At 38.4% G+C, this 26500-nt stretch overlaps 1 protein-coding gene across 3 annotated transcripts in view; it reads right to left on the reverse strand.

Moving 5' to 3' along the window:
- Positions 1–26500, reverse strand: part of unc5b (unc-5 netrin receptor B) — a 59552-nt gene that overhangs the window by 6381 nt on the left and 26671 nt on the right. Inside the window, exons 2-10 of one of the 3 annotated variants that reach the window (XM_079856079.1) lie at positions 10454–10678; positions 9441–9584; positions 9110–9213; positions 8611–8791; positions 7311–7478; positions 7039–7203; positions 4144–4176; positions 1562–1756; positions 892–1254 (exon numbers count right to left, since the gene is read on the reverse strand). In XM_079856079.1, coding sequence (XP_079712205.1) covers positions 892–1254; positions 1562–1756; positions 4144–4176; positions 7039–7203; positions 7311–7478; positions 8611–8791; positions 9110–9213; positions 9441–9584; positions 10454–10678 — 1578 coding nt within the window. The remainder of the gene's footprint in view (positions 1–891; positions 1255–1561; positions 1757–4143; positions 4177–7038; positions 7204–7310; positions 7479–8610; positions 8792–9109; positions 9214–9440; positions 9585–10453; positions 10679–26500) is intronic. The other 2 variants (XM_079856080.1, XM_079856081.1) reach the window with 2 other exon arrangements.

Below are 26500 nucleotides of genomic sequence, written 5' to 3' on the forward strand. Positions count from 1 at the left end.
ACAAATGTATCTAACATAAGAGGACTTGACTAACCCTCATCCTTCCCTCGCACTTTGTAATACATCTTTCCCAAATGACCCGAAGCCCTAAAATTATACTTTTTTTTGTTTGTTTGTTTTTTGTCCAGAAAGCTTATTTTTTTTCATTTTGATAATTTTTTTTTTCTATTTTGAATGCAATTTTTTGGGAGATTTTTGGTTATTTTTTACATACTAGATTTGATCAATAAATAAATAGTAATTTAAACACATTCCTCACATTCTTTCAACTTAAATTCAAAATAACTCACAATTTCATGCATAACCCTTTTAATTCAGCTCAAAATATCTTACACTGGGTATCTTTGCCGACCTCTTGTGAAAAAAAAAAAATAATAAAGTATAACATGATATTAATATAACATGATATTTCATGACTCTTGCCACTAGATAGCCTTATAGCTCTATTTGGAGCAAATGAGCTGTTCCGCTGGATCCTTAAGTCAGTTCCCTTCAGTATGCATTCAGATACACATGTAGACATTATAAAATCATTTTTTGGTAAAGTTTTAGCATTTTTTGTTAGAATTTTGAGCATTTTTAGGTTTTTCTGTGTATTAAAGCATTCCTCGCATTCCATTCATTCCTAAGGGGGTCAAATTGACCCGTGAGGAAAGCATTTGTTACTTTTTAAAATTTTAACCACAACATTTTTTTTGTATTTGTGGTTCAAGTGCGACAAAAGTCCTAGGGTCTTGGACCCCTCTGATGAACACTCAATTTTATTTTTATTTTAAACAATGAGTTTCAGGTCAAAATGACCCGAGGGAAGAATGAGGGCTTACAGAGGTGGACATTATTGAAATAAAAACCTATAAAAGTGTAAAATACGGCTCCTTTAAAGCCTATTACCTGTATTAGGGATGGTGAGACGGCCGCCCAGGGAGCCCAGTGTGGCGCTGGCACTGTGACTGGGCTCTCTGGGCAGTGTATGCCCACGGTAGTCTTTAGGTCCAGAGCCCACGGTCTTCAGGCTCATGATCTCCCCGTCAGTAGAGCCCGGGCCTGGCGGTAGCTCGAGGGAGGACATGGTAGAGGAGTTGTACACCTTAATCTTCAGGCTAGGAAGTGGGTCCAGCAGGGGAGACGTGGTCATGGGGATCTTATGCTGAGAGTCCAGGGTGGCCTGTTGCAGTGCAAAAAGCGGCCCGCGGAAGGTTCCGGCACTGGCTGTGAGGTCAGGAGGGGCTGTCGGATGCAGTAGGTGTGGATTATCTAACAAAGTAGAGAAGCGAAAAGAGAGAAGGAAATGTTTCTGGCTAGCTGCAAAGTTGCAAGAGAGGATTTGCCTAAGAAATGAGAGTATTAGAGGGTAGAGGATTTAAAAGAGGAGCCATATAAACAAGTTATAGCAGATTAAAATACTTTTGAGAGAGCAGGTGACAGCAGGAGAAAGGATTAAAACTTAACATATATCGGGAAAAAAAGAGAGTTTATAGTTGGCTTGAAGGGGTTGAGAGGAGCGAGAATGAAACATTAAAAAAAGTGAGAAAGAGAAAGTGAGGAAACACGGATGTCTCACCCTGTCGTGGCGGTTTGTAGTTGCCAGGGTGGAAGGCTGCAGTAAGGGCCGATGACGAATCTGTGATTTCACCGTGGAAATGGCGGCAGCTCCGGCGATAGACCAGGATGCCTACACACAGCACGAGGATCACGCTCAGCAGCAAAGCCCCCACCAGCCCAGCGTACACCATTACACCAGCACTGGAGCCAAGAGCTGAGACACATACAGGTACAGATTTACTCATACATACAAACATGTCACTGATGTAAATAAATACATTATGCAACACAAAAATGTGAACTAAGGAAAATAATTAGGTTGGAAAAAGGAGAAGAGCTTAGTACCCAGACTTTAAACTATCAGCATAAAGTCTTGCAGCTTGTTCCATTCAAGAGATGCCCACTGAACAGCATGTAAAGAGACCAATCGCAGTTTTTGTTTTGTTTTTATGCACCATTTACAGAGGTTTAGCCATCTTATTTTTAACTTAAGTGCGGGTGCGACTGTTTGTAACTTGAATGTTTTTAGCTGTACAAAACAGCTTATTATGCAGCTTATTATGCAGCTTGATATTGCAAACTGGTATTTCTTAATAGTCGTAAATTAAACACTGGTTTGTAGCACAAATAGTTCAACCACTTTGTTATTTTTCTAGTTATTTACCTATAGACCTTAATCAGGGTAGTGCAATATTTAATGAAAGTTGCACTATTTAATGACATTTAATAAAAATGTTGCTGTGAGGGATAGAAGTACAGTGTGTTTAATGGATTGTGCTGTTGTTTAACAACATACTGATTGTCCAGCTGACGAAACATCTTTCCGAAAAAGAAAAAAAACTTTCAGTAGAGAAAAACTCAATAAAATACTTTTAAAAGTTGTGAGTTATAATAGAAATAATGTGATCTAGGACCTTTATGCAGTGCTTGACATTGTAAGGACTGTAAGTCTATCCCTCACAGCCTCAATTTCATCCGCTTTAAATTCGATACGGTGTCTAACCTGACTAAAGTCTAAAGCGGCTAATGTATTGGAAGTCTCACACATTCACAGAAAACAGCTTACTTCTGCGTTGCAAAATAAGGTGGATATGCAATACTTTATAAAAAAAAATTCCAGGAAGTTACATAGCACCGGCCAATCATCAGATTGTAACTGGTGATGCTTGCTATTTATGTGGTCAGTAAACAGATTGTGGGTGGTCTGAGGATAATAAAAAGGGTCTAAAAGTTTGAACTTGTCTGAACAGTTGGGGGTGCTGCATATCTAAGTCCACTGTGGGACTCTCTTCCCTGACTCCAGATCCCTGTCTCAACATACCTTGGTATACTATAAAAAGGCTTTAGGTGGAGAGTAGAGATAGAGGTGATCACATACTGTAGGTACTGCACTCAAGAGACAAAGAGGAGAGAAAATGAGGAAGAGAGCAGATGTGTGTGAAGACTGAGAGTGGGTAAAAGGGCTCAAGTGAAGGGACGGAAGTGAATCTGACAGCCATCTTAACTTATTACAGCAAATGGAACCAAGCCGAATTAGGTGCGTTATATTTTGGTGCTGAATGTCACATTGGTCTCAGAATATTAGCATCACTTGAACAGTAAGCTATACCATTGATCGCTCTGGGCCAGTATGATGCACAGTCATTAACTTCAATGTCTTCAAAAAGCACTCTATTTCTGAACCAAGGCTGCGTATGTATTATACATCATTTTCCTGGAAGGCATATGCACATTTTCCTGTGTGCGTGTTTATAAATTGCATAACTCTGCATACTATACTGAACAGGACAACAACATCTTACACCTGAAAATTATATTTAAATGGTAATCAAGAAAAATTATAAATCTATATAGAAGCTAAGCCAATAAAATCAAACAATATTTGGTCATTTTAAAACTCTCAGGCTAATACTATGTTCACTTGGCCTGTTAACAGAAGTAGGTGCTCCATGTCAGTTCCAAAATATTGTGACAGCTTAAACAATGTACAATTTTAGTGAATTTTAGTGAAAATTATATTTATTTTATATTTAAATTGACAATCAATTAAAATTGATAAAATAAAAATTAGTAAGAAAGATAAGAAAATAATTAATCATAAAAAACAACTCCCAAAGCTGCACAATGCCTGTAGATAATTTTAAAATGGACTGTTTATTCAATCAATCAATCAATCAATCAATCAATCAATCAGTCAGTCAGTCAGTCAGTCAATCACCAATAATAATAATAATAATAATAAAATAAAGCTGTAAAAAGTGTCTGTAGATCATTTAAACATAGACTGTGAGGTGCTGTCCACTATTTCATCATCTCAATTCACATATTTTCACTTCATTTCACATGGCTCTGTTTTATCATGCAAGACAAGTGTGCTGCGTATCTAGAGATGAACAGGAAAGAAATGACAGAGTGAAACAGTACACACACAAACACGCACACATCATACATAAAGTATATTGCATCTTTTTTAGATTAGTATTTCCAGTTGCTTTTTCATTGCTTTCACATAAGTAGCCAGGCACACAGACTGAGAGGGTGAAAAGTGGATGCAAAAAAATGTCAAATAAAAAAAACACTGTTATTAAAATGAAAACTTACGATGGCTTGAATGTTCAATAGAAACCTTTTTATCTGTTAGGAAAAAGGCAAAAACAAAGAAAAAAGAAAATAATGAACATAAGGATGGATGAGCAAAGTTATGAGCATAAATCAGAGATGACTGCAAATGAAAGTGGAACAAATAATCAATAAATGCAAATACAAGCAAATGAAACATCAAACCATAAATATTGAAATGAGAGGTTTATGGCAGGCAGAGAAAAAGTAAATATCTTATAAATAGCTCTCGAGGGATGGTAGGCACTCATTTGTAGAATGAGAGGAATCATTTGTGAGGAGATTATATTATATATATATATATATATATATATATATATATATATATATATATATATATATATATATATATATATATATATATATATATATAGATATGAATGTGTGTGTGTGTGTCTGTGTCTATGCTGCATTATTAAAGCTGGAATCTGGATTGTGCTCCAACTTTAAGCCCAGACAGGCCGCACTAAAACTTCCAGTCTGCACTGTGTTCTGGCTGAGCAGTGTGTGCATATGTGAGTGTGTGAGCAAACTATTGATGTTCTCCTAAGAGTATTCACTGCTGTCAGCTGTGCTCTTCCAAAACCAGCCCTGGGATGAGCACCCACTGTCAAGATGAATCTGGCTCACCGTCACATGACTGATGTGTTTCTTCACTTGCTAGTATTAAAGTACATTTTGTCTGACTGCCCAAACCTCACCGTTTACCCTCCTGTCCATCTGTGCTCGCTAGGAGCCCTGTGCCAACTCATTTCTGAGGATGTGAGGACCTCAGGACCCTATTATTTTAGTACCATTTAAATACCATTATATATATATACAGTGAGGAAAATAAGTATTTGAACACCCTGCTATTTTGCAAGTTCTCCCACTTAGAAATCATGGAGGGGTCTGAAATTGCCATCGTAGGTGCATGTCCACTGTGAGAGACATAATCTAAAAAAAAAAATCCAGAAATCACAATGTATGATTTTTTAACTATTTATTTGTATGATACAGCTGCAAATAAGTATTAGAACACCTGAGAAAATCAATGTTAATATTTGGTACAGTAGCCTTGGTTTGCAATTACAGAGGTCAAACGTTTCCTGTAGTTTTTCACCAGGTTTGCACACACTGCAGGAGGGATTTTGGCCCACTCCTCCACACAGATCTTCTCTAGATCAGTCAGGTTTCTGGGCTGTCACTGAGAAACACGGAGTTTGAGCTCCCTCCAAAGATTCTCTATTGGGTTTAGGTCTGGAGACTGGCTAGGCCACGCCAGAACCTTGATATGCTTCTTACAGAGCCACTCCTTGGTTATCCTGGCTGTGTGCTTCGGGTCATTGTCATGTTGGAAGACCCAGCCTCGACCCATCTTCAATGCTCTAACTGAGGGAAGGAGGTTGTTCCCCAAAATCTCGCAATACATGGCCCCGGTCATCCTCTCCTTAATACAGTGCAGTCGCCCTGTCCCATGTGCAGAAAAACACCCCCAAAGCATGATGCTAGCACCCCCATGCTTCACAGTAGGGATGGTGTTCTTGGGATGGTACTCATCATTCTTCTTCCTCCAAACACGTTTAGTGGAATTATGACCAAAAAGTTCTATTTTGGTCTCATCTGACCACATGACTTTCTCCCATGACTCCTCTGGATCATCCAAATGGTCATTGGCAAACTTAAGACGGGCCTTGACATGTGCTGGTTTAAGCAGGGGAACCTTCCGTGCCATGCATGATTTCAAACCATGACGTCTTAGTGTATTACCAACAGTAACCTTGGAAACGGTGGTCCCAGCTCTTTTCAAGTCATTGACCAGCTCCTCCCGTGTAGTTCTGGGCTGATTTCTCACCTTTCTTAGGATCATTGAGACCCCACGAGGTGAGATCTTGCATGGAGCCCCAGTCCGAGGGAGACTGACAGTCATGTTTAGCTTCTTCCATTTTCTAATGATTGCTCCAACAGTGGACCTTTTTTCGCCAAGCTGCTTGGCAATTTCCCCGTAGCCCTTTCCAGCCTTGTGGAGGTGTAAAATTTTGTCTCTAGTGTCTTTGGACAGCTCTTTGGTCTTGGCCATGTTAGTAGTTGGATTCTTACTGATTGTATGGGGTGGACAGGAGTCTTTATGCAGCTAACGACCTCAAACAGGTGCATCTAATTTAGGATAATAAATGGAGTGGAGGTGGACATTTTAAAGGCAGACTAACAGGTCTTTGAGGGTCAGAATTCTAGCTGATAGACAGGTGTTCAAATACTTATTTGCAGCTGTATCATACAAATAAATAGCTAAAAAATCATATATTGTGATTTCTGGATTTTTTTTTTAGATTATGTCTCTCACAGTGGACATGCACCTACGATGACAATTTCAGACCCCTCCATGATTTCCAAGTGGGAGAACTTGCAAAATAGCAGGGTGTTCAAATACTTATTTTCCTCACTGTACGTATATATATATATATATATATATATATATATATATTTTTTTTTTTTTTTTTTTTTTCTGTTTTCATTTTAATTTTATTTAAAGTTTTAGTAATTTAATAGTGTTAGTAATTTACACTTATTAATTACAGTTAGTAATTAGTTAGTAATTTACACAAGTTTATTTATTTTAATTTTTTTCAGTTTTAGTTATTTTAGTACATCAAGTTAAACTAAATAAAAAGGGAAAATGTTGCCATAGCAACTATCTGAAATGAAATAAGTTTACGTTTTTTATATTTTATTTTATTTTATTTAACAAATGTTTTTATTTAAGGTTTTAATTTTAGGTAGCTATAATAACCTAGGTGAGGACCAATTTCATATCTGTTACATACTCATTAGATTGGTAGTCACATTCCAAAAAAGTTGTAATTTTGGTCACTGATGATGCTGGGTCATGTGACTTACTGCGGGCACACAGTCCCTCTGTGCAGTTCTTGCTCTCCATCATGCTGCCGCTGCAGTGACGTCCTCCGTTACGCGGTGGGGGTGCTTGACATTCACGACTGCGCCAGTGTGTGCACTCCGTCCCACACGCGGACCACTTGGCCCACTCCGTCCAGCCTCCATCCACTAGGAAAATACAAAACCAGCGATTACGCAGTGGAACATGTGTGAATCTGTTAGTGGGGGGTAATACAAGTGTGTCAGGTGAAGTTGTGATAGATGTTAGTCTTCACCTGGACAGAGGGTGGTGCAGGTGACTCTTTGGAATGGTGGGCCATCACAGAAGGCTCCTCCATTGAGCGGTGCTGGATTGGTGCAGCTGCGTGTCCGTCGCTGCCAGCCCCGCCCACACTGAGCATTGCACTCTGACCACTCTGTCCAGGATGACCAACCCCCACTCACTAAGGAAGGAAAACCAGATACACATATACATATTATGAGACATGCAGTTTGATCAGAGGAGAATGGAGCCTTTTAGCTACAGTAACTGGACTATAAAAGAAGAAGAAAAACAAGCAGCAATGCAAAAGGAACCACTTTGAGCCATACAGCAGGATAAGATGTACAAGAGAGTTGCATATTATATCATATTATCTGAGGGATAATGTACAGTCAGTCAGACATTATCATTACATAAACGACCAGGACCCCAATTTGAAGCAGAGAGGGTCTTGAAACATCCTGAAGGAGTTTGTTTTGCAACAATGACCAGATGAATGTATTTTGTCCTGTGTAGTACACACATTTATTTACCAAATAAATAAACATGAAATATTGATTTTGTGCTGAAATATTGTTATGGACACTAGTGTTTCAAAAGCTTGGGGTTGGTAAGATTGTTTTAATGTTTTTGAAAAAGAGTCTCTTATGTTCACCCAACGATGCATTTATTTGATCAAAAATACAGTAAAAACTGTAATATTGTGAAATATTATTATTATTTAATTGATGTTTTCTATTTGAATATATTTTAAAATGTAATTTATTCCTGTGATGCCAAAGCTGAATTTTTAGTAGTCATTACTCAAGTCTTCAGTGTCACATGATCCCTCAGAAATCATTCTAATATGCTGAATATTATCAATGTTGCTTCTTAATATTTTTGAGGCAAGCGTGAAACATTTTTTCAGGATTCTTTTCACAAAAAAAGCATTTATTTAAAATATTTTGTATGTCTTTACTGTCACTTTGTTTTGATCAATTTAATGCATCCTTGCTGAATAAAAATATACATTTCTTTTATCTTACAGATCCCAAACTTTTAAATGGTAGTGTATATATTTGAACTTTTTGATTATGTGAGAAGAAAAATAACACAATAGAGAGTAATACAAAATACATCAAAGTAGCAGAGTGTAGGTCACTGGTCAAATTTACAGTTATCGATTATTATAGACTGTAGAATGCTGGAACTGACCAATAAGGATCAAGTATTTCAGAGGGTGATTCTAGGGGTGATTATAGTACTTCCCCTTGATAGATTCTTTCAGTGATTCAGATGGCTGCAGGGATTCTGATTGGTCAAGTGGTTACCGTAGACGATGAGTGTGGCAGTGCTGCTGCGTCGCTTAGCGACCACATTGCGAGCCACGCAGGTGTAGTTAGCCGTGTCAGAGAGTCGAGCCTGCTTGATGATTAGGTCATGGTCGATGGTAATTAGAAAGTTAGAATCCAGCGCCGGGTCAATGAGCTCTTCGTTCTTCAGCCAGTCCACCTGTGACATTATAAAAAATGAATCCATTCAGTTTGTAGAAGAGTGATGTGTTTCTGGACCAAAAACTGCACTTAAAATTATTTGAATAGAAAATTAAAAAGCACCATGCACTCTGAATACAAAAGAGGTGTAATTTACTGAAACTGAACAGTGTCAAATATCCTGTGTGGTTGAAAGTTTTATCAAAGCCTGAAAAGTGTAAACATCAAGCAATCAATCATTGTTTGTTTGTTTGTTACTTTGCATTGAACAAACTGAAAAAAAACTCCAGATGGAGGTTGAGACAATAACAGAAAGGATGGGAAGGCGAGATGGCACCTCAGCAGGCGGGATGCCCTCTGGTGGACGGCACTGCAACAAGACTTCTTGCTCCAGACGCACCTCCCTGCCAAGAGGCTCCTGCTCAAAGTTCTTCCTTAGGTCTGATAAACACAGAAATTATTTTTTAAAGCAAAACGAACAACAAAAAAGTGTTTCCATTTGTTTCAATTATAAGCTAAGCATTATTCATATGTGTTCTGGATTTAAGTAGCAATAGCAAAAATAGTGAGCGTTCTATAGTCAAAATTCTTGGTTTCTTTTCAGGAGCTGTCTTCTAAAAAGGCATGTCACAGCAACAGATCACATAAGCTGCTGAACACAAACTCACAGGCGATGCGGACGTAAGCCCGCCGGCTCTTTGTGGTGCCTGCCGAGCTCCAGGCAACACACTGGCACCAATAATCCTCCAGCCCAAACAACTCCTCTACCTGCGTCCGGGAGACAGAGATGTCTACTTCTCTCACTACCAGACCTAAGACAGGGAAAAAGAAAAGAATATATCAATCAAGTTTCAAACATACGTGTTACTGAGTGAAATTGCAAGCTCCCACACTGTGCTTTTTATTTAAAAATAATAGTTGCATTTACGTTGATGCATTTGGCAGATATAATAAAAGATATATAATTATAAAAAATTATATATATAATAAAAACTATAAATAATAAAATATATTATTATAAAATCATAATATAACATCAATACAAAATGAATAAACATTTATAAAATAAACCTTTTTTTAAAATGTTTTAAAAAATCATGAAAATAAAATCATAAAAATGTATAAAACATATTTACAATAATGTAAAGCTAATGTAAATATAGTTATTAGGAAGATTATAAGTACTAAAGAAAAATAAGCTTGATCGGGGCAGACAGGGTGAAACAGTTTTGATCATTTTATGATTCAGGCTTCCCTCACAGATCTTATGGCCATAGCCGTGTTCACTGACATGCAAGTAGACTATAAAGTACACAGTATGTTGACAACCGCTTCTAAATAAATGACTTTGGCTATTCCAGTACTGTCGGTAAAGACAAATCACAACATTACGTTTCCTCTGTGGAGAAAATGAATAGAATTTCTATTTCCGGAACTCGACTGTTGCACTCTATTCTGTACTGCCAACTTTCTGGAATCAGCCTGGAAAGGGGGTTTTCCTATTCTACAGTACACAGAAACTTCAGTAGGTCAAGACCTGAACCACACTAAACACTTGTGGGATGAACCGAAATGTCTAACTCCATATTAATGTCCATAGTAGTAAAATGAAATGTTCAACAACACACATAAGTCTTGTGTTCAAGTGTCCACATCTTTTGGTCAATATGGCAAACTTTACCTGTAATAGGGTCCAGACTCTCCTTGGTCACATGGTCATTCTGGTTCACCCATTCTCCGTTGCATTTGAAGTATATTTGAGTGGCTGGAGCAGCCTTGCAGGAAAGTTTGACAGGTCTGTTTTTCACTATGAAGGCGTCCTCTGGCTCGCTCTGGAATTCCGGCAATGGTTCGGCCGGCGCAGACGGAAACGAGTCCGGGAGAACTTCGCTGTAATCGCTGCCATCTACAAAAACAAAGAGAGAGCTGTAAGAACATGTGTACGGTTTGCACAAGTCTGTATTCACAAGCGTGTATCTGTCACAGCAAATGAGTTTGGCCTCAGGGGTAATGGCGAGACAGTCGGTGCGTGTGGAGAAAGCCTTGGTCCCTGACATTTCAGGTGTACTCTAGTAATACAGCATTTGCTCTTCTCCTTCCCGAGGAGTCCAAACAGACGAAAGATGAAGGTGGGGAGCTTGACCTTCCATTGAAACACCCAGTGATCACTCATTATCCCCTGACATTTTCCCAGTGACAGATCCCTCCCAGCACCACAGCACAGCACTCATCCAGGGGGCCAGCGTGTTTCACGGCTCCGCAGCCAGGACCTGACACCTTCAACACGACAATGCTGTTAACCTTTCAAGCATTAAACGCTACACAGGCTATTGACTACCAAGTGAAAATGAGGTCTGTAGACACCTGCGCCGCGGGGCAAAATGGGAAAGTTGTTGGTCTGCACTTTCGGTGATTTGTAGCACACAACACTTTTCCAAGCTGACAAATTTTTTTAGGTTTGTCAACTGTGAAATGGCATTTTTCTGACTAACCTTAATTATAGTGGGTTGATAATGTGCTATAACTTAAAAGCACGTGTTCAGATAGTAAATGTCCTTCGTTTCCCCCTTCCCCCAATTCAATACAAGGTTAATGCGCAACATTTGTTTTCATTTACTATTCTTCCCTAGTCTGCACCGTCAAGCCTAAATATGCATCCCAGAGTTGCTCTTTCATTGACAGGCATAATCACAAATGACAACAAAGGCAATTACAAATAGGGATGTCCCGATCCGATCCACGGCATCGGTATCGTGCCGATACTGGCCCAGAACGCTAGATCGGATATCGGAGGGGAGAAAAAAAAAAAATCCGATACCTAATCCGATACCTATAGGGTGGAACGCTACATGTTGTCTATTCGTATATTGAACGTCCGTGCGTCACGGTTCGGTGCATGGATTTACACAGAGAATACACGGTATAAAAATAAATAAAACTCGCGTGCACATTAATTAATGTTATGCGGAACTACTGTTAGATACGTGCATAGACATATGCGGGTACTTTAGGGACACCTAATCTGTAGCCCCGCCTTAGCTCTGAACGCGCGTCTATTTCGCTTCAAACTCTCGCGCGGCGCGTCCTATTCGCTTTGGACGCGCGAATGGATTCAAACTGTTCAAGCATCGAACTAGACGCGATAGACGCAAATTTGACGCTCTGTTCGCGTTTGGTTTGAACGCAGCAAAATGAACAGGCTGCGATGTCAAGATTGCAATGCTGGAATGTGTATGTGTGTCAGAGAGAGAGAGGCACCGTCGCGATCAAACAGTGGAAACATAAAAACATACTCCGTAATTTTGTTCATACAGGACATCATTAAACCTGCAAAAAGTGTTTAGCCTACTTATATTTGTGTAAAACATAACATTGTGCTTTTGTCAAACTGTAAACTCTTGTCAAACTGTAACCTACAACTGTCACCCAACCAAAATCACACACACACACACACACACACACACACACACGCTGTTTAAAAGCAAAAATCATCTCATCTTTTGGACATTCATCATATTGCATAGATTTTCATTTCTTGTCCTAAAACAGAGCACTAATCTGTTTATTTTGAAGTTACACATTCTACATTGAAAAGAAAATCAAATGTGATTTTAATGGTAGTATTATTTTATACAGAAATAAATTATTTATAATTCAGATGAGAATAACGTTAAAGTTAATTAAAATTTTAAGGAAACAAATATATTGATATGAAATATAGCAAATTAATTTTAAATTCATTCAGGTACAATTACCAAACATGTCTCATATCTTGAATAAAGGGTGGCAGTCTTTCATTATCAGCTGTTGTTGTGGACTATACACTGGACTCTGGAGAAGTTTTTTTCTCCATTTGAGTGAGATGTTTTTATGTGGTTAATTGAGCAAAGTGCTTCCATATATTGTATTAGTAGTAGTATTAGTTCAAGAATAAAATAAAAATATCGGATTGATATCGGTATCGGCAAATAGCCAAAGCTGCGGTATCGGTATCGGTATCGGAAGTGAAAAAGTGGTATCGGGACATCCCTAATTACAAACAAACAAAAAAGACTCTGAGCGAGATGACAACTCCCTTTGGCCGTACCAGGGGGAAGTTCGGCCATTAAACTGCAGAGGCTCTCATGGTTGAAGAAACAGCATGAGTTTAATTATCACGCACGTACAACTATCATCATTTGGCATTGTAATGATGTGCTAAAATATTTCTGATGGCATAGCTTAGCTTTCTGCAGTGCAAGAGCATTGTTTAGTTCTCATTCATATCCTGATGCTGAAGGACATCATAAGTGCTCTGAAGGCTGACATGCGGGTCAACCGTCTTCGTGCACCTCTGTGTTTGATGGAGCAAGCGTGTGTGAGAGGTACAGGGGTCTGGACTTGTCCGCAGACTGCAGATGTGAAAGAGGTGAGGGAAGAGCAAACTGAAAATTGGATTTGGGAGGGTGTTTTCACATACAAAGAGGGAGGAACACTATACAGGTCAGTTCAAAATAGAAAGGGCAGAAAAGAGGGAAAATAAAAGAGAAAGAAAGAGAGCAAACAAACTGGGCTTGACCAGTTTTGTTGAATAATTGTAAACATAGATACTGTTATGCAAGAAAAATTGAATACACTAATGCGTTATCACAAACATTTCCAAGTAATTACATATTTAGTGCTGGTATTTCAGATAATATCGCTTTCACACTGGGCTGTTATCGGAACTAGCCACCAGGGTGGTCCCACGAGAACTACATTTTCCCATAGGTCCGTTTTCTTGGTTGCATTCGCACCGCCAGTAGATGTAAGCTGTCCGAAAGTGATATTTGTGATAATTTAGATGGAATGTAAACATAAGTTATGTGATTGAAAGAGACAAAATCTCCAACGACAACTTGCAGTGCTACATATAATCGAGGCTGAGTAAAAAAACACAACGCGCAGACAGGTAAATGCCATCCACCACTGTGTTCCATGTTTGTGGAGTAAGTATAAACTGTGTGTTCACAATGCTTTTTAAAATGGCAGGTACCAGTGTTTCTGGTACCATATGGCATGCGTTCGGCCAATCAACGTCACTGGTAGTTCCTATTGTGCTGGGTTAGACCCAACTCTTAGTTAATGTAGTCCCCCCCAAAAGTTGTTCCTATAATTAAAATCTTTCCTTGTTCCTGGTGTGAACATGCCAAAAAGCGGGTAATTCCACCAATAGGAACTATTCCTATTCCAAACGTTCCTCCGGTGAGAAAGCCCCTAATATCTCAATATTATTTAAGACACGGCGTCTTGAGATTTTACTTCACAACACATGCTGAAATGGGTGAAGCCCTGTGTAGTGTTATTGTGTGCGTTACACACAACAAAATCTAATTTATCAACACGCACATCAGATAGGTCAGTGGCTGGAAGGCCACTAGAAGGTCCTAGCAGAAAGTGTCAGTGCAACTTTGTGTCATTATGTGACAGCTACGTCCTTTCTCCAAGCTCACGGTGAGAAAACATTAAGAGACACATATCTATGTATCTATCTATTTAGAAATAAAGTAAAATAAAATATTCTATCTATCTATCTATTGATCGGGGTCACAAACCATAAAATCATTCTTTCGCAATTTCAACCTTAGAAGATGCTGTTAATATATCATTTTCACCATTATACTCTCCATATCACAAAAAAAGCTAAAATAATCATACTTTAACACAGAGATTCAATCATTTCAGTACTTTACCAGATATTGCTCTCCTTTTCCAGAGACGAATGTGTATTGTGCCACTGACTAACTCTGCATCTCTATTTTCTCTCTCGTCCCTTTTCTCCTTTCCTCCCTTTGTGTCATTCTCTTCTCCGACAGCTGTCAGCTTGTCTTTTTCAGACTTTGACTTCTCTGTCGATAAGCAATTGTGTTTCTCTTTTTCCACACTACCTCCATATGGCATCGATTGCTACAGAAAATCACCAGTCAAAAACATAGCCTGTCATTCCCTGTCACACACAGAGAGAAAAAAAGCATGACATTTTGTCGAAACAACAAGAGAAGTCGAGTGAGAATGTGTACGAGAGTTCTTCACGTGTGTGTGTGTGTGTGTGTGTGTGTGTGTATGAATGTAGGATCTTTTGGGTGACAAAGCCTGTGTGAAAGTCAGTGTGAAACAGACAGTGAGACAGAGATACAGACTGAACAATGTTTATTTATTTGTCTTTCGGTTTGTCTTTCTATCAGTCTGTCCATCTATCCATTTATAAAATAGATGATGATAAAACAAAATAAGATAATGCTTTTTTTTCTTTTTTTTTGTTATTTTTGGATGAGCAGTTTGCCAAACACAAAATCGTTGGCCCTCCATTGGGTTGGACACTAACTTTACAAAGGTTGCTCTCAAACATAGTTTGAAGAGCAGACACGAATACCCATCAGGCATTTTTGGCAGCCCACAATTTAGCTGAAATGGTCCTGGCACTTCTAAAAAGAGGGAAGCTCTTAAGAGGCCCCCAACTGCAGGTCTTTTATCACGGTAATGATAGACAAGACACAGCCGGGACCAAAGCCTCCCAGATCTCGGTCTCTGGGAAGGGTGTAAACATCCACACATATGTGCAAACAACCACACATACTCATGAACACAAAAAAACAAGAAAACATCCAAATCAAAGGCAGCTGCACTTTTGGGATGTGTGAGAAGCGATTCTGGAGTTAAGATTGGGATGGAAGAGAAACAGAAATGCTCAAAGGGCCAACACACACAGCTAGAAATGATGTGGACTAAAAATCAGGTGTCTTGTCTCTCACACACACAAAAGAACAATGGCGAGTCAAAATTTATACACAAAAGAATGGTGACGCTCACTCAAAAAGCAACGGAGGGTGTCAGACAGTGTAATTTTGCTAGCTCCAGAAGGTCTGCAGTCATGGGAGCCACACTTTATCATTAGCTTACAAGGGCTGTCATTACCGTCCACAAAAAAATAAAAAAATAAAAATATTGACTACAGCTTTACCCCCAACTTTGCAGCTCTCTTCATGATGCTTTTAAAACCTAGAGCGTCTGGACTTCATCAATGCTGAGAATCAACATTTCTCAACAGTCAGACCACAAGTGGTGAAAATGGGTGATAAAATCCTGCCCACAGAGACTTTAAGTACTAGCATGTCTCAACTCTTCTACCCAAAAGTGATCTTGACTACTCACCTATATTAGCCTTTTTGATTTACAGAAATGCAGTGAGGATATACTGCTCTGAAAGATCATAATTAATGGTTCACCCAAAAAATATTTACTCGCCCTCATATTGTCCCAAACCTTCCGTCTTCCGTGAAACACAAAAAATAACATATTTTATGAATGTTGGTAAAAGTTTTGGTGATCACTGACTAGGGCTGTCAAACGATTAATCGCGATTAATCGCATCCAAAATAAAAGTTTGTTTTTACATAATACATGTGTGTGTACGGTGTATAATTATTTTCTATATATAAATACACACACATGCATGTATATATTTAAGAAATATTTGCATGTATATACTGTGTATATATATTTATATTATATATAAATATTGTATATATAAATTACACATTTTCTTAAATATATATATGCATGTGTGTGTATTTATATATAGAAAATAATTATACTCCGTACACAGACATAAATTATGTAAACACAAACTTTTATTTTGGATGCGATTAATCGTGATTAATCGTTTGACAGCCCTATCACTGACTACCATTGTATCGACCAAAAAGAAAAAGAAAATTCTTCCTCCTGTGGAACATAAAAGATGATGTTTCAAGAAAATCATACAGGTTTGTAAAGACAATGTTGATCTGTTCAAACACACATTATACCACTCACTCAACACAAAACAGGTAGAACTGCAAAAACACACTCTACAAATTCAAAAAAGAATTACCACTTTACAGCAATTTGCATAGCAAACAGCTGGTGTTACTGACTCATTTAAGATATAACCTTGATATAACCTGAGCTACTCCAACCTGTTATGATTTATCTTTACTCAAAACAATATCCTTCTTGTTCTTGTGATTGTATCTGATTGGATGAGGCTGAAAAAAAAAAACCCGGCTGATTTACAGACACCTGTTGTCACACACATCAGTTCAATTATATATTAATGCATCATGTTGCCATGTTGCTTGGCAACCATAATCAGCCTATGGGTAATTTAATGGACAATATTACTTGGCAGAAGAACTGTGTTTGTGATTATTGTTATTAAAAAATGAAATTATTTACTGAACATTGGGTTATATTCTATTGCTGTTTATGAAAGGAATACACTACTATTAAAAAATTAGTTTTTTTAAAAAGAAACCTCTTATGCTCACCAAGCCCACCATTTATTTAATAAAAATACAGTAAAATCAGTAATGTTGTGAAATATTAATACAATTTAAAATAAAGGGTTTACCATTTTAATATATTTTAAAATGTAATTTATTCTTGTGGTGACAAGAAAGCTGAATTTTCAGCATCATTACCCCAGTCTTCTTCAGAGTCACATGATCCTTCAGAAATCATTCTTGAGTTGAGTTGTGCTGATCAAAATTTTGGTGAAAAACATGATACTTATTTTCAGTATTCTGAATAGAAAGTGAAAAAGATTTACCATGTTTACAGGAATTTATTGTGGTAAGATAACTGTAATGCATGACAGCTTATTGTTGTATTTGTATGGTTGTATCATCATTCCCACTGCATGTCTGAGAGAGGTTCCCTGTCTGTCTCTAGTAAACATAACATGATCATTTGAGTTATTTCTCAGTAATAGCCCAGCTATATCCTGCTGATGATGAGGGCGCTGTGTCTGAGGAAGTGACACAGAGCGGAGCTGACAGGAATATTCTCTCAGCATCTCTTCTTCTAACCACAGTAGTCATAGCAGAAATGATCTTATAATGGCTGCATCATTACTGACACAATCACCTCTTTCAAACACACACAAACTCACTCAGGGTACAAAAAAGCATCAAATGAGAGTAAATATTAGCTTTAGTAATTAAATAAAGCAGTTATCAACGTAAGTGACAAGCTATTTAAAACAAAGAAAACATCTGTCGTGACGTGCATCTTCTAACGACCTTTAACACAATGGAAAATTTACCATAAGAAGCTTATCTAGAAAGTTTATTTCAAACTACTGTTCAAAACAAGAACTTAATACTTTTATTAAGCAAGGATGCATTAAACTGATCAAAAGTGACAGTAAAGACTAACATTTTCACAAAAGATTTATTTTAAATAAATGCTGTTCTTTTGAACTTTATATTGTTTAAATAGCCTAAACCTGTACACAACTGTACAACACAACTGTTTTCAACATTGATAATTATGAGAAATGTTTCTTGAGCACCAAATCAGCATATTAGAATGATCATGTGACACTGAAAACTGGCGTAATGATGCTGAAAATTCAGCTTTGCCATCACAGGAATAAGTTACACTTTTAAATTATACTAAAATAGAAAGCTGTTATTATAAATTATAATAATGTGTCACAATATTACATATATCTGACAAATGCAGCCAAAACACACACACAACATTTTTTTATTTTTGAACAGTGCAGGTATATGGACTATTCGTTGCAATAAGCCAGCGAAACAAAAACTGACCTACATTTTTTGCAACTAAAATATATATAGAAAAACTATTTCATGGGCAGTAAGAAATATTTATACCCAGTATACCCTCTGGCAGGTGTATAAAAAAGTTAATTTTGGGCCGACACACACCTTCTTTGTGTGTGAAGTTTCTTTATCATTTTAATAGGCACTACAAAAAAAAGTGTGTGTGTGTGTTCGTGTTCTAAACACTACCAACACCATCATCATCAGGTTCTCCACAGTAACACTGTAGTAATGGCGCGCAAGTTGGACTAAAAAAAGACAATGATAGATGGATAATAAAACATCACCTGGTGCTTCTTATAGGACAATTACAAGTGATTGATATTCCAAGAGTTTACAAGCACACACTAATATCTGAAATGGAGCTAGGACAAAAACACAATAAATGTCTATTAATGTTAGTCTAACACAACTGGCCATATTTAAATCCATTCAGAATTATTTGGATTTTCTCTAAATTGCAGCACAGAAAATGTGAGGGAAAAAATTAGATGGGGAACAGAAGTACTATGGAAGAACATGAAACAAATCAAGGAAAACGTGTGAAGAGGACAGGAGGAAAAGGATAAGATTGACTGAGAACAGATAAAAACCACTCGAGAGAGGAGAGTGACACTGCTTACCAGAGAGTGTGTTTATATAAACACTGCGAGTAAAGGTGTATATTGACAGGTTTCGGCAGTCCATTAGAACATCTAAAGTAAAGAGAGTAGTAATATGGCAGATCTGCAAGGTCACGCTGAGTTCACTGCACACATAAACAAACTACATCTTTACTTGCTAAATTGCCATGCACACAGCATAAAGGAGGAGGCAAACGTGTTTGGAAAAACTGAGTGATTGCAGAGGGCAAGAGATACAAAACATAAAAGAAAAAAGTAATCAGTTAATATAAAAGACATATTTCATCCTGGATGGATTTCCCAGAATGCCCTTCACTTTATCACTCTCCATTTTCTCTCTAATCTGAATCAGAATCAACACTTCTTGTCTAGGACAGTACAGCTTCTCATCATCACTTGGCTTTCTCTCTCCGATACACACAACCACACACACGGCAAGATGTAAACACTAGCATGTACAAACACACATGCTTCTACTCAAATGAGGTGCGAGATGAAGATCTAAGAATAATGGCTCGGGGAATCATCATGGCAGCAGAAATGTCACGCCTTTGATTGAATCTAGCATGTTAACAAGCTCTAGTGTGTGACAGGGCTATTTCTGTCCTCCGTGCATGTGGGTATGTGTGTGAGTGTGGATTGAGTCTCCAGGGTGGCTGGCAGATTGGCATAGGTGAGGGTTTGTGGGAAACAGATATTTGAACTGACAAGAATGCTGCTCTCAACCATTCAGCACATTTTAAGAGCCGCCGGACAAATATGCACGTGCATGCACACGCAAGCAGGTGCCTAGGTCCCTTGGGAGATGTATGTTAGAGTGTAAACAGACACAAAGAACGCAGGTCATGAAGATATTTAATTATTTACATAAGAGCTGGGCTTGACTCCACCCCTCCGGTCAGACATGCCCACTCCCCCAGGCTTATAATTACCACTGAGAGAATTAACGAACAGCAGCTGTGGTGTGTTTGTTCTTAAAGGTGGGGTAAGCTATATTTCAAAAATGCTGTTGGACATTGTTGATATATGAAATCAACCCAAACAAAGACACCCCTCTCTTCAATGCTCCGCCTCCAAAACTCACCCTCCAATCCTAACCGCCCTGTTCCGAGTCGATCTCGAAACCTGATCGCCGGCATTCGAGGCAAGTGCACTAACTCAGCGCGACTCTCACTAGCTGGCCTCCGTTACGCACGCAATCCAAGAGTGGATGTCTGTTTATCATAGCAGAAGCTCAACAAAATAATGCTTCACGAAATTACAAGTAATTACAAACAAGATTTAGTTGTTAGTTGTTACTCACTTGTGGAACGGAATCAAAGCAACATCCGTCTGTTTTCAGGACTTCCCGCTTAGCTCTCTCCAGCGCTGGAAAGCTTTTCTAATGGGTCCTAAAGATCTTTCCTGATCATAACCCTTCATTTTCTAGGGATATTCTTCTGAGCTTTTCTCTTTTGTATTGTGTTTCATCTCTATTTATGCAGTATTTCTTCAAATCTCCCTCTTGCTCATTCTCTTTTCCTCCACCGTCATACGCCCCCAATGCTGATTGGCTACACACGTTTGTTGTTGTTGTTGGTGGTGTGTCGGTCCGACTAACTTCCAAACAGCGTTTTTTAAAAATAACGCTTAACCCATCTTTAATATCAACAGTTGGTAGTCATTTCCAAAAAATATTCCAAGAACATTAACTTGGAATGGCAGAAAACATTAAAGATATATTTTCGATATTGAAATCTGGCTCAACAAATGGTATGAGTTTGGGTAGGACGTTTATCAGTGGATCAATAGAAAAACGTTTGGGTAAAAAAAGTATTTTTGGATAAAACCTCCATACAATATATTATTGTATATATATATATATATATTGTATATAATTAAATAGAACGAGCAAGAGCTTCAAATGACAAAGCATCATAAATGTATCATAGAAGCATAACAGTGGTCTCCACGACACGTTTTATGAGTATGGAACAACATGATAAGTACAGTGCCCTCCACAATTATTGAACCCCCTGGTAAATATGATCAAAATTGGCTGTAAAAAATAAATCTGCATCGATTATCCTTGTGATCTTTCATTCAAAAAATGTGCAAAATTCTAACCTTTCATTGAAGTAAAAGAATTGAAAGTGGGGGGAAAATCACATTATGAAATAAATGTTTTTCTCCAAAACACGTTGGCCACAATTATTGAAACCCTTTTATTAAATACTTTTTGCAATCTCCTTTTGCCAAGATAACAGCTCTGAGTCTTCTCCTATAATGCCTGATGAGTTTGGAGAACACCTGACAAGAGATCAGAGACCATTCCTCCACACAGAATCTCTCCAGATCCTTCAGATTCCCAGATCCATGTTGGTGCTTCTCCTCTTCAGTTCAGCCCACTCATCAGGTCAGGGGACTGAGACGGTCATGGCAGAAGCTTCATTTTGTGCTCCACAACAAATTTTTGTTTTGATTTTGATGTTTGTTTTGGATCGTTGTCCTGATGGAAGATCCAACCACGGCATATTATAAGATTTCTAGCAGAAGGCGTCAGGTTTTGATTTTTTATCTGTTGATATTTGATAGAATCCACAATGCCATGTATCTGAACAAGAAGTCCAGGACCTCCAGCAGAAAAATATGCCCACAACATTAAAGATCCAATGGTATATTAAATTGTACACATGGGGTACTTTTTATCCTTGTGTTCACCAAACCCATCTAGTGTGTTTGCTGCCAAAAAGCTCTGTTTTAGTCTCATCTGACCACAGAACCCTGTGTTGTTTGAAGATCCAGTCGTGTCTGACAATTAAATTTGCTGGAATTTGTTTTTGGATGAGCGAGGAGGTTTTTTTTTAAACCCTCCCAAACAACATGTGGGGATGTAGGGGTTGTTTGATATTTTTTTTTTTAGGCTTTCTGACCCTAAGACTCAACTAATCTCTGCAATTCTCCATCTGTGATCCTTGGAGAGTCTTTGGCCACTCAAACTTTCCTCCTCACCGTGCATTAAGACAGTATAGACACACGTCCTTTTCCTGGCAGATTCATAACATCTTTAGTTGGTTATAACTTCTTAATTATTGCCCTGATGGTCAAAATGGGGATTTTCAATTCTTTAGCTATTGTCTTACAGCCACTTTCTAGTTTGTGATGCTCAACAATCTTTTGCTACGCATCAGAACTATATTCTGTGGTTTTACTCATTGTGATGGATGATTAAGGGGATTTGGCCTTTGTGTTTCCTCATATTTAAACTCCTGTGAAACACGAAGTCATAGCTGGACAGTTTCATGTTCCTAGTCACCCTGGTGTACTAAAAAAGGTAAATATTAATGGGAATATACTTCAGAGATATTTTACTCGTAAAAAATTCTTGGGGTTTCAATAATTGTGGCCAACGTGTTTTGGAGAAAAACATTTATTTCATAATGTGATTTCCCCCCACTTTCAATTCTTTTACTTCAATGAAAGGTTAGAATTTTGCACATTTTTTGAATGAAAGATCACAAGGATAATCGATGCAGATTTATTTTGTACAGCCAATTTTGATCATATTTACCAGGGGGTTCAATAATTGTGGAGGGCACTGTAACTGATGGCAGAATTAAATGTTTGGGTCTAAATCAGATGTTTCTGAGTTTGAAATGTGTCTACGGCTGCATCCGAAATCGCATACTTCCCTACTATAATAGTAGGCGAAAAACAGTATGTGGCAAAAGAACTATGTCCGAATTCACAGTACTCATAAGAGTTGACAAAAAGTCCCCGGATGAACTACTACTTCCGGCGAGTTTCCAAAATGTGCATACGATGGACACTTTACTATCCCATGAGGCCACGGGAGAGGATTTATGAATGGCAGTGAACCGACGTAACTGACGCTGGTAGGTCACATGATAATGACAACATGGCGAATGTACGTCCAGATTACATTCATACTACACACATTCACACTATATAGAACATACTTTTTTAGCGGTCGTGAAGTAATTACTTATTCAAAATAAGTACCTACTCAAGAGAGTATGCGATTTCGGACACAGCCTACAAGAATGCGACACATTCCATGGGAATGGCATGGCGATGGAGAGCCCATCAGTGCTCTTCTTCCTGTGCTGCTGACTCTGTATTTGGGCACAGCTAGAGGGCGCCGCCCCCCACTGAGCCCATTTATCAGCCACCATCAATAACTGCCCCATTCTGCAGAACCCCCCCTGTAAACCTCTCTCCCCCAACACCACCTACTGCATGGGAACAGGCAGAGAACCCCCAAACCATCAATCACCCCCAGACAAACATCAGGGAGAGAAAGAAAGAGTGAGATCAAGTGAGGGATTTTTAGCCATGTGAAAGTGGCCACTGAAACAAGCAAGTCTTAACATCAAAGTCAAGTGATGGCACTTCATGGGTGTGTAACTGTGTATGCAAGGTGGCACATGTGTGTGGCTGGTTGCCACGACGTCCAGTCACATGGACTTGATCTCCCTGAGGAGCTTTCGTTGATACACAGATCTCTATGGAACAGCACTGCACTGAATTCAACATCATCATCCTCTCTTCTCTTTCTTTTTTTCCAGAAAACTTAATTTTCAAGAGTCTTTTTTCAAAAGACAGAGGCACAAAGGGTATTTCAGTGTCATATCTGGATGGGAGAAGTGTTTCATCTGAAGTCAAACAGAGCTTCTGAGCCACTTTTATCTCTCTAGGTTTGGATATTTTGATTTCATGCAAAATGCAAAAATTATTTTTGGCGATATCTTGCTATGTTAAAAAGTTGTCTTTTCTACTGACGTTCCAGAAATTCTTCAATTAAGGTGTCTTTGATCATGGAATCTAATTGCCTTCACAATTTGATCATGTGAAATAATTGATCCCCTAAAGCAACCTGAGCTTAGTTACACACACAACTAATGATTAGCATTAAGATGTAGTGTCATTTACACAAATATTTTAGAATATATGTAATTGTATCCCTTAATTTTGATCCACATATGCAAATGCACTCTTTTCTATATACATGTTCTAGAACCCAACTAAGATTTAGGCCATTTTACTTCTACAGAGAGTATGTAGAGAGATCTTTCTGTGCACCTTTACCCCCAACACATACCCTACCCCCCTTCTTGGGGTTGAGCTGTGGAGCCAGGCTGCTTTAAATGGGTGTAATTAGATGAGAAGATGAGCAGCATTCCTTCCTAAGGGCAGGGTGATTACAGGCCCTCTCTAGACTCCCTACAATTACCCACTCTATTCCAAACACACACACACACACACACACACACACACACACACACACACACAGGAAGGTTCTCTCCCCTCAACAAACTACTCCACCTGATTACCACTCAGCGGAAGGACATATAGAGGACGAGGCACACACACTAAGTCAAGCACTCAAAACCAAAAATCCCAATTTTGAGGAGGTGAAGTGATCAGTCTGACCTCTGACCCCTGATGTCATCAGACACAAGCCTCAGGCAGTGATGGGGTAATGGCTAACATTTCAGAAACACCCCCAAAATGTGGACCCTCTCAAAACTCCGCTTCACCTTCATCTTAAACCATGGACAGACTCTTTCTTTGTCTTTCTTTCAATGTATCATATCACAGAGACTGTGGTAATTATAGAAAATGGCATGTTGAGAGAAGCTCACTCGTTGTGGATTATAATGAAGACCAACCTGTGAGTCATTCAGTTTTATTCTGCGCTCAGAAGAGTCAAAGACTAAACATTACCTTTCAAACCTCACATTTCTGAAACATTCATAAATGCACTCTAGATGCACTGTTAGATCCATAGATCACAGATCCAATAATTCCCTTACACAAAATGAACAAGCAAAACAGAATAAAATGGTCCATCTTCACCAGAAAATAGCAAAAATAAAAGATGAACATGATGTATTCCAATAGGTCGCATTAGACTCATTTTCTGAGCCAGTGGCATGTGGATTGTTAAAATCTGCAAAAATAATAACTACAGTACTGTAGTCCTGTATCTCTTATGTGTTACTAACGGTTGTTTCTCTATAATCACAGTCTTTTTGGAGCAAAGACAGCAAAAAATGGTATTTGGTATTTTTAGTTTGATTATGGCGTAATTTGTAAACTTTTTAATTAGTCCATGCATTTCCAATTCTTTGAGCTATTCATGCAGAATGAGGAAACAGAGACCTTAGACACAGACTGATAATTGTATCATTCTATTAATACGTCACCTGACAAAAAATAAATAAATAAATAACATGTTGATTGGGGATTGCTCTGTTGGGGCTGGGTAGGGTTGTATATGGTGGGTATATAAAATGCAATTTGCAACAATAAAAATTCTATGACAAAAAAAAATAAAAAAAAATTGCATTTAATGAGCAATTGCCTAGTTGGGTGCGAGAGTGAATGTGTGAACTGCTGCATCATCAGAATACCAGTGTTGCCTTTGAGATTTTGTGGTGTTGGCACATGTGAAAGAAAGAAAGAAAGAAAGAAAGAAAGAAAGAAAGAAAGAAAGAAAGAAAGAAAGAAAGAAAGAAAGAAAGAAAGAAAGAACGAAAGAAAGAACGAAAGAACGAAAGAACGAACAACTAAATAAAAACCCAACACAAAATCCAAATAAAAACACAAACACAAATCAACACAAGACAAAAAAAAGGAATGAAAAAGAGCAAACATCCGTGGGCTAGTGAGACATTGGTACTGTATCTGTGGCTGGGTTCTCTAGAGAGGGATACGATTAGATGTACCTTCCAGCAAAATGACATCAGGACTCGAGAGAAAATGTTAAAAAGATATGGAGAAAAGACAGAGGGGACAAAGAACATGAGATTGAGGGGAAGGGGAATTTACCTAGCAACTCTTGAAATCGGGAGAATATAAAAGTGTGCTGCGGCTAATCCTAAGAAAGAAAGTCAGAAGCCTGAAATTAAAGACATAGTTTGGAGACCAGACTGAGAAAGAGGTCAATTGTTTAAGTATCCAAGGAAAAGGGGGAACAGTGGAGACAGAATAAGTCTGTTAAGAAGGAGGAGGACAGAACCAGGAAGAGGGAGGGAATGAAAACATGTGTGCCGTGTCCAAGTAACCATGGGAAAGGCTGGAGCATGGAAAGAAAGAGCAAGCGGCGAGACCGAAAGAGAAAGCAAGAGGAAAATAAAGAGACATGGTATTAACCCAATTCCCTGGATGAGTTTAGTGCAGCCAGGGGTATGTTGGGCCGTTATTGTCTCTGGCTCTGAGCTGTCCTCAAGAAATTTGTTGTGACAGCCCGGCATCTCTTGACAAAATGCTTTAGCAATGCTGCACCACTGTCATGTTAATGAAGACATGTGAAGACATGCAAAACCAGTTGACACATTGCGATGGACTAACTAACACACATCGGTATATGCACAGATGCACAGCGGTAAGAATAGATAGCCAACTGAAGCTCGCTGATGAGCCGACACAATGCTGCATCACTCCCGTATCCCACGAACATAACAGATGCTG

This window comes from Squalius cephalus (assembly GCF_949319135.1).
Source record: "Squalius cephalus genome assembly, chromosome: 21".
NCBI classification, from domain to species: Eukaryota; Metazoa; Chordata; class Actinopteri; order Cypriniformes; family Leuciscidae; genus Squalius; species Squalius cephalus.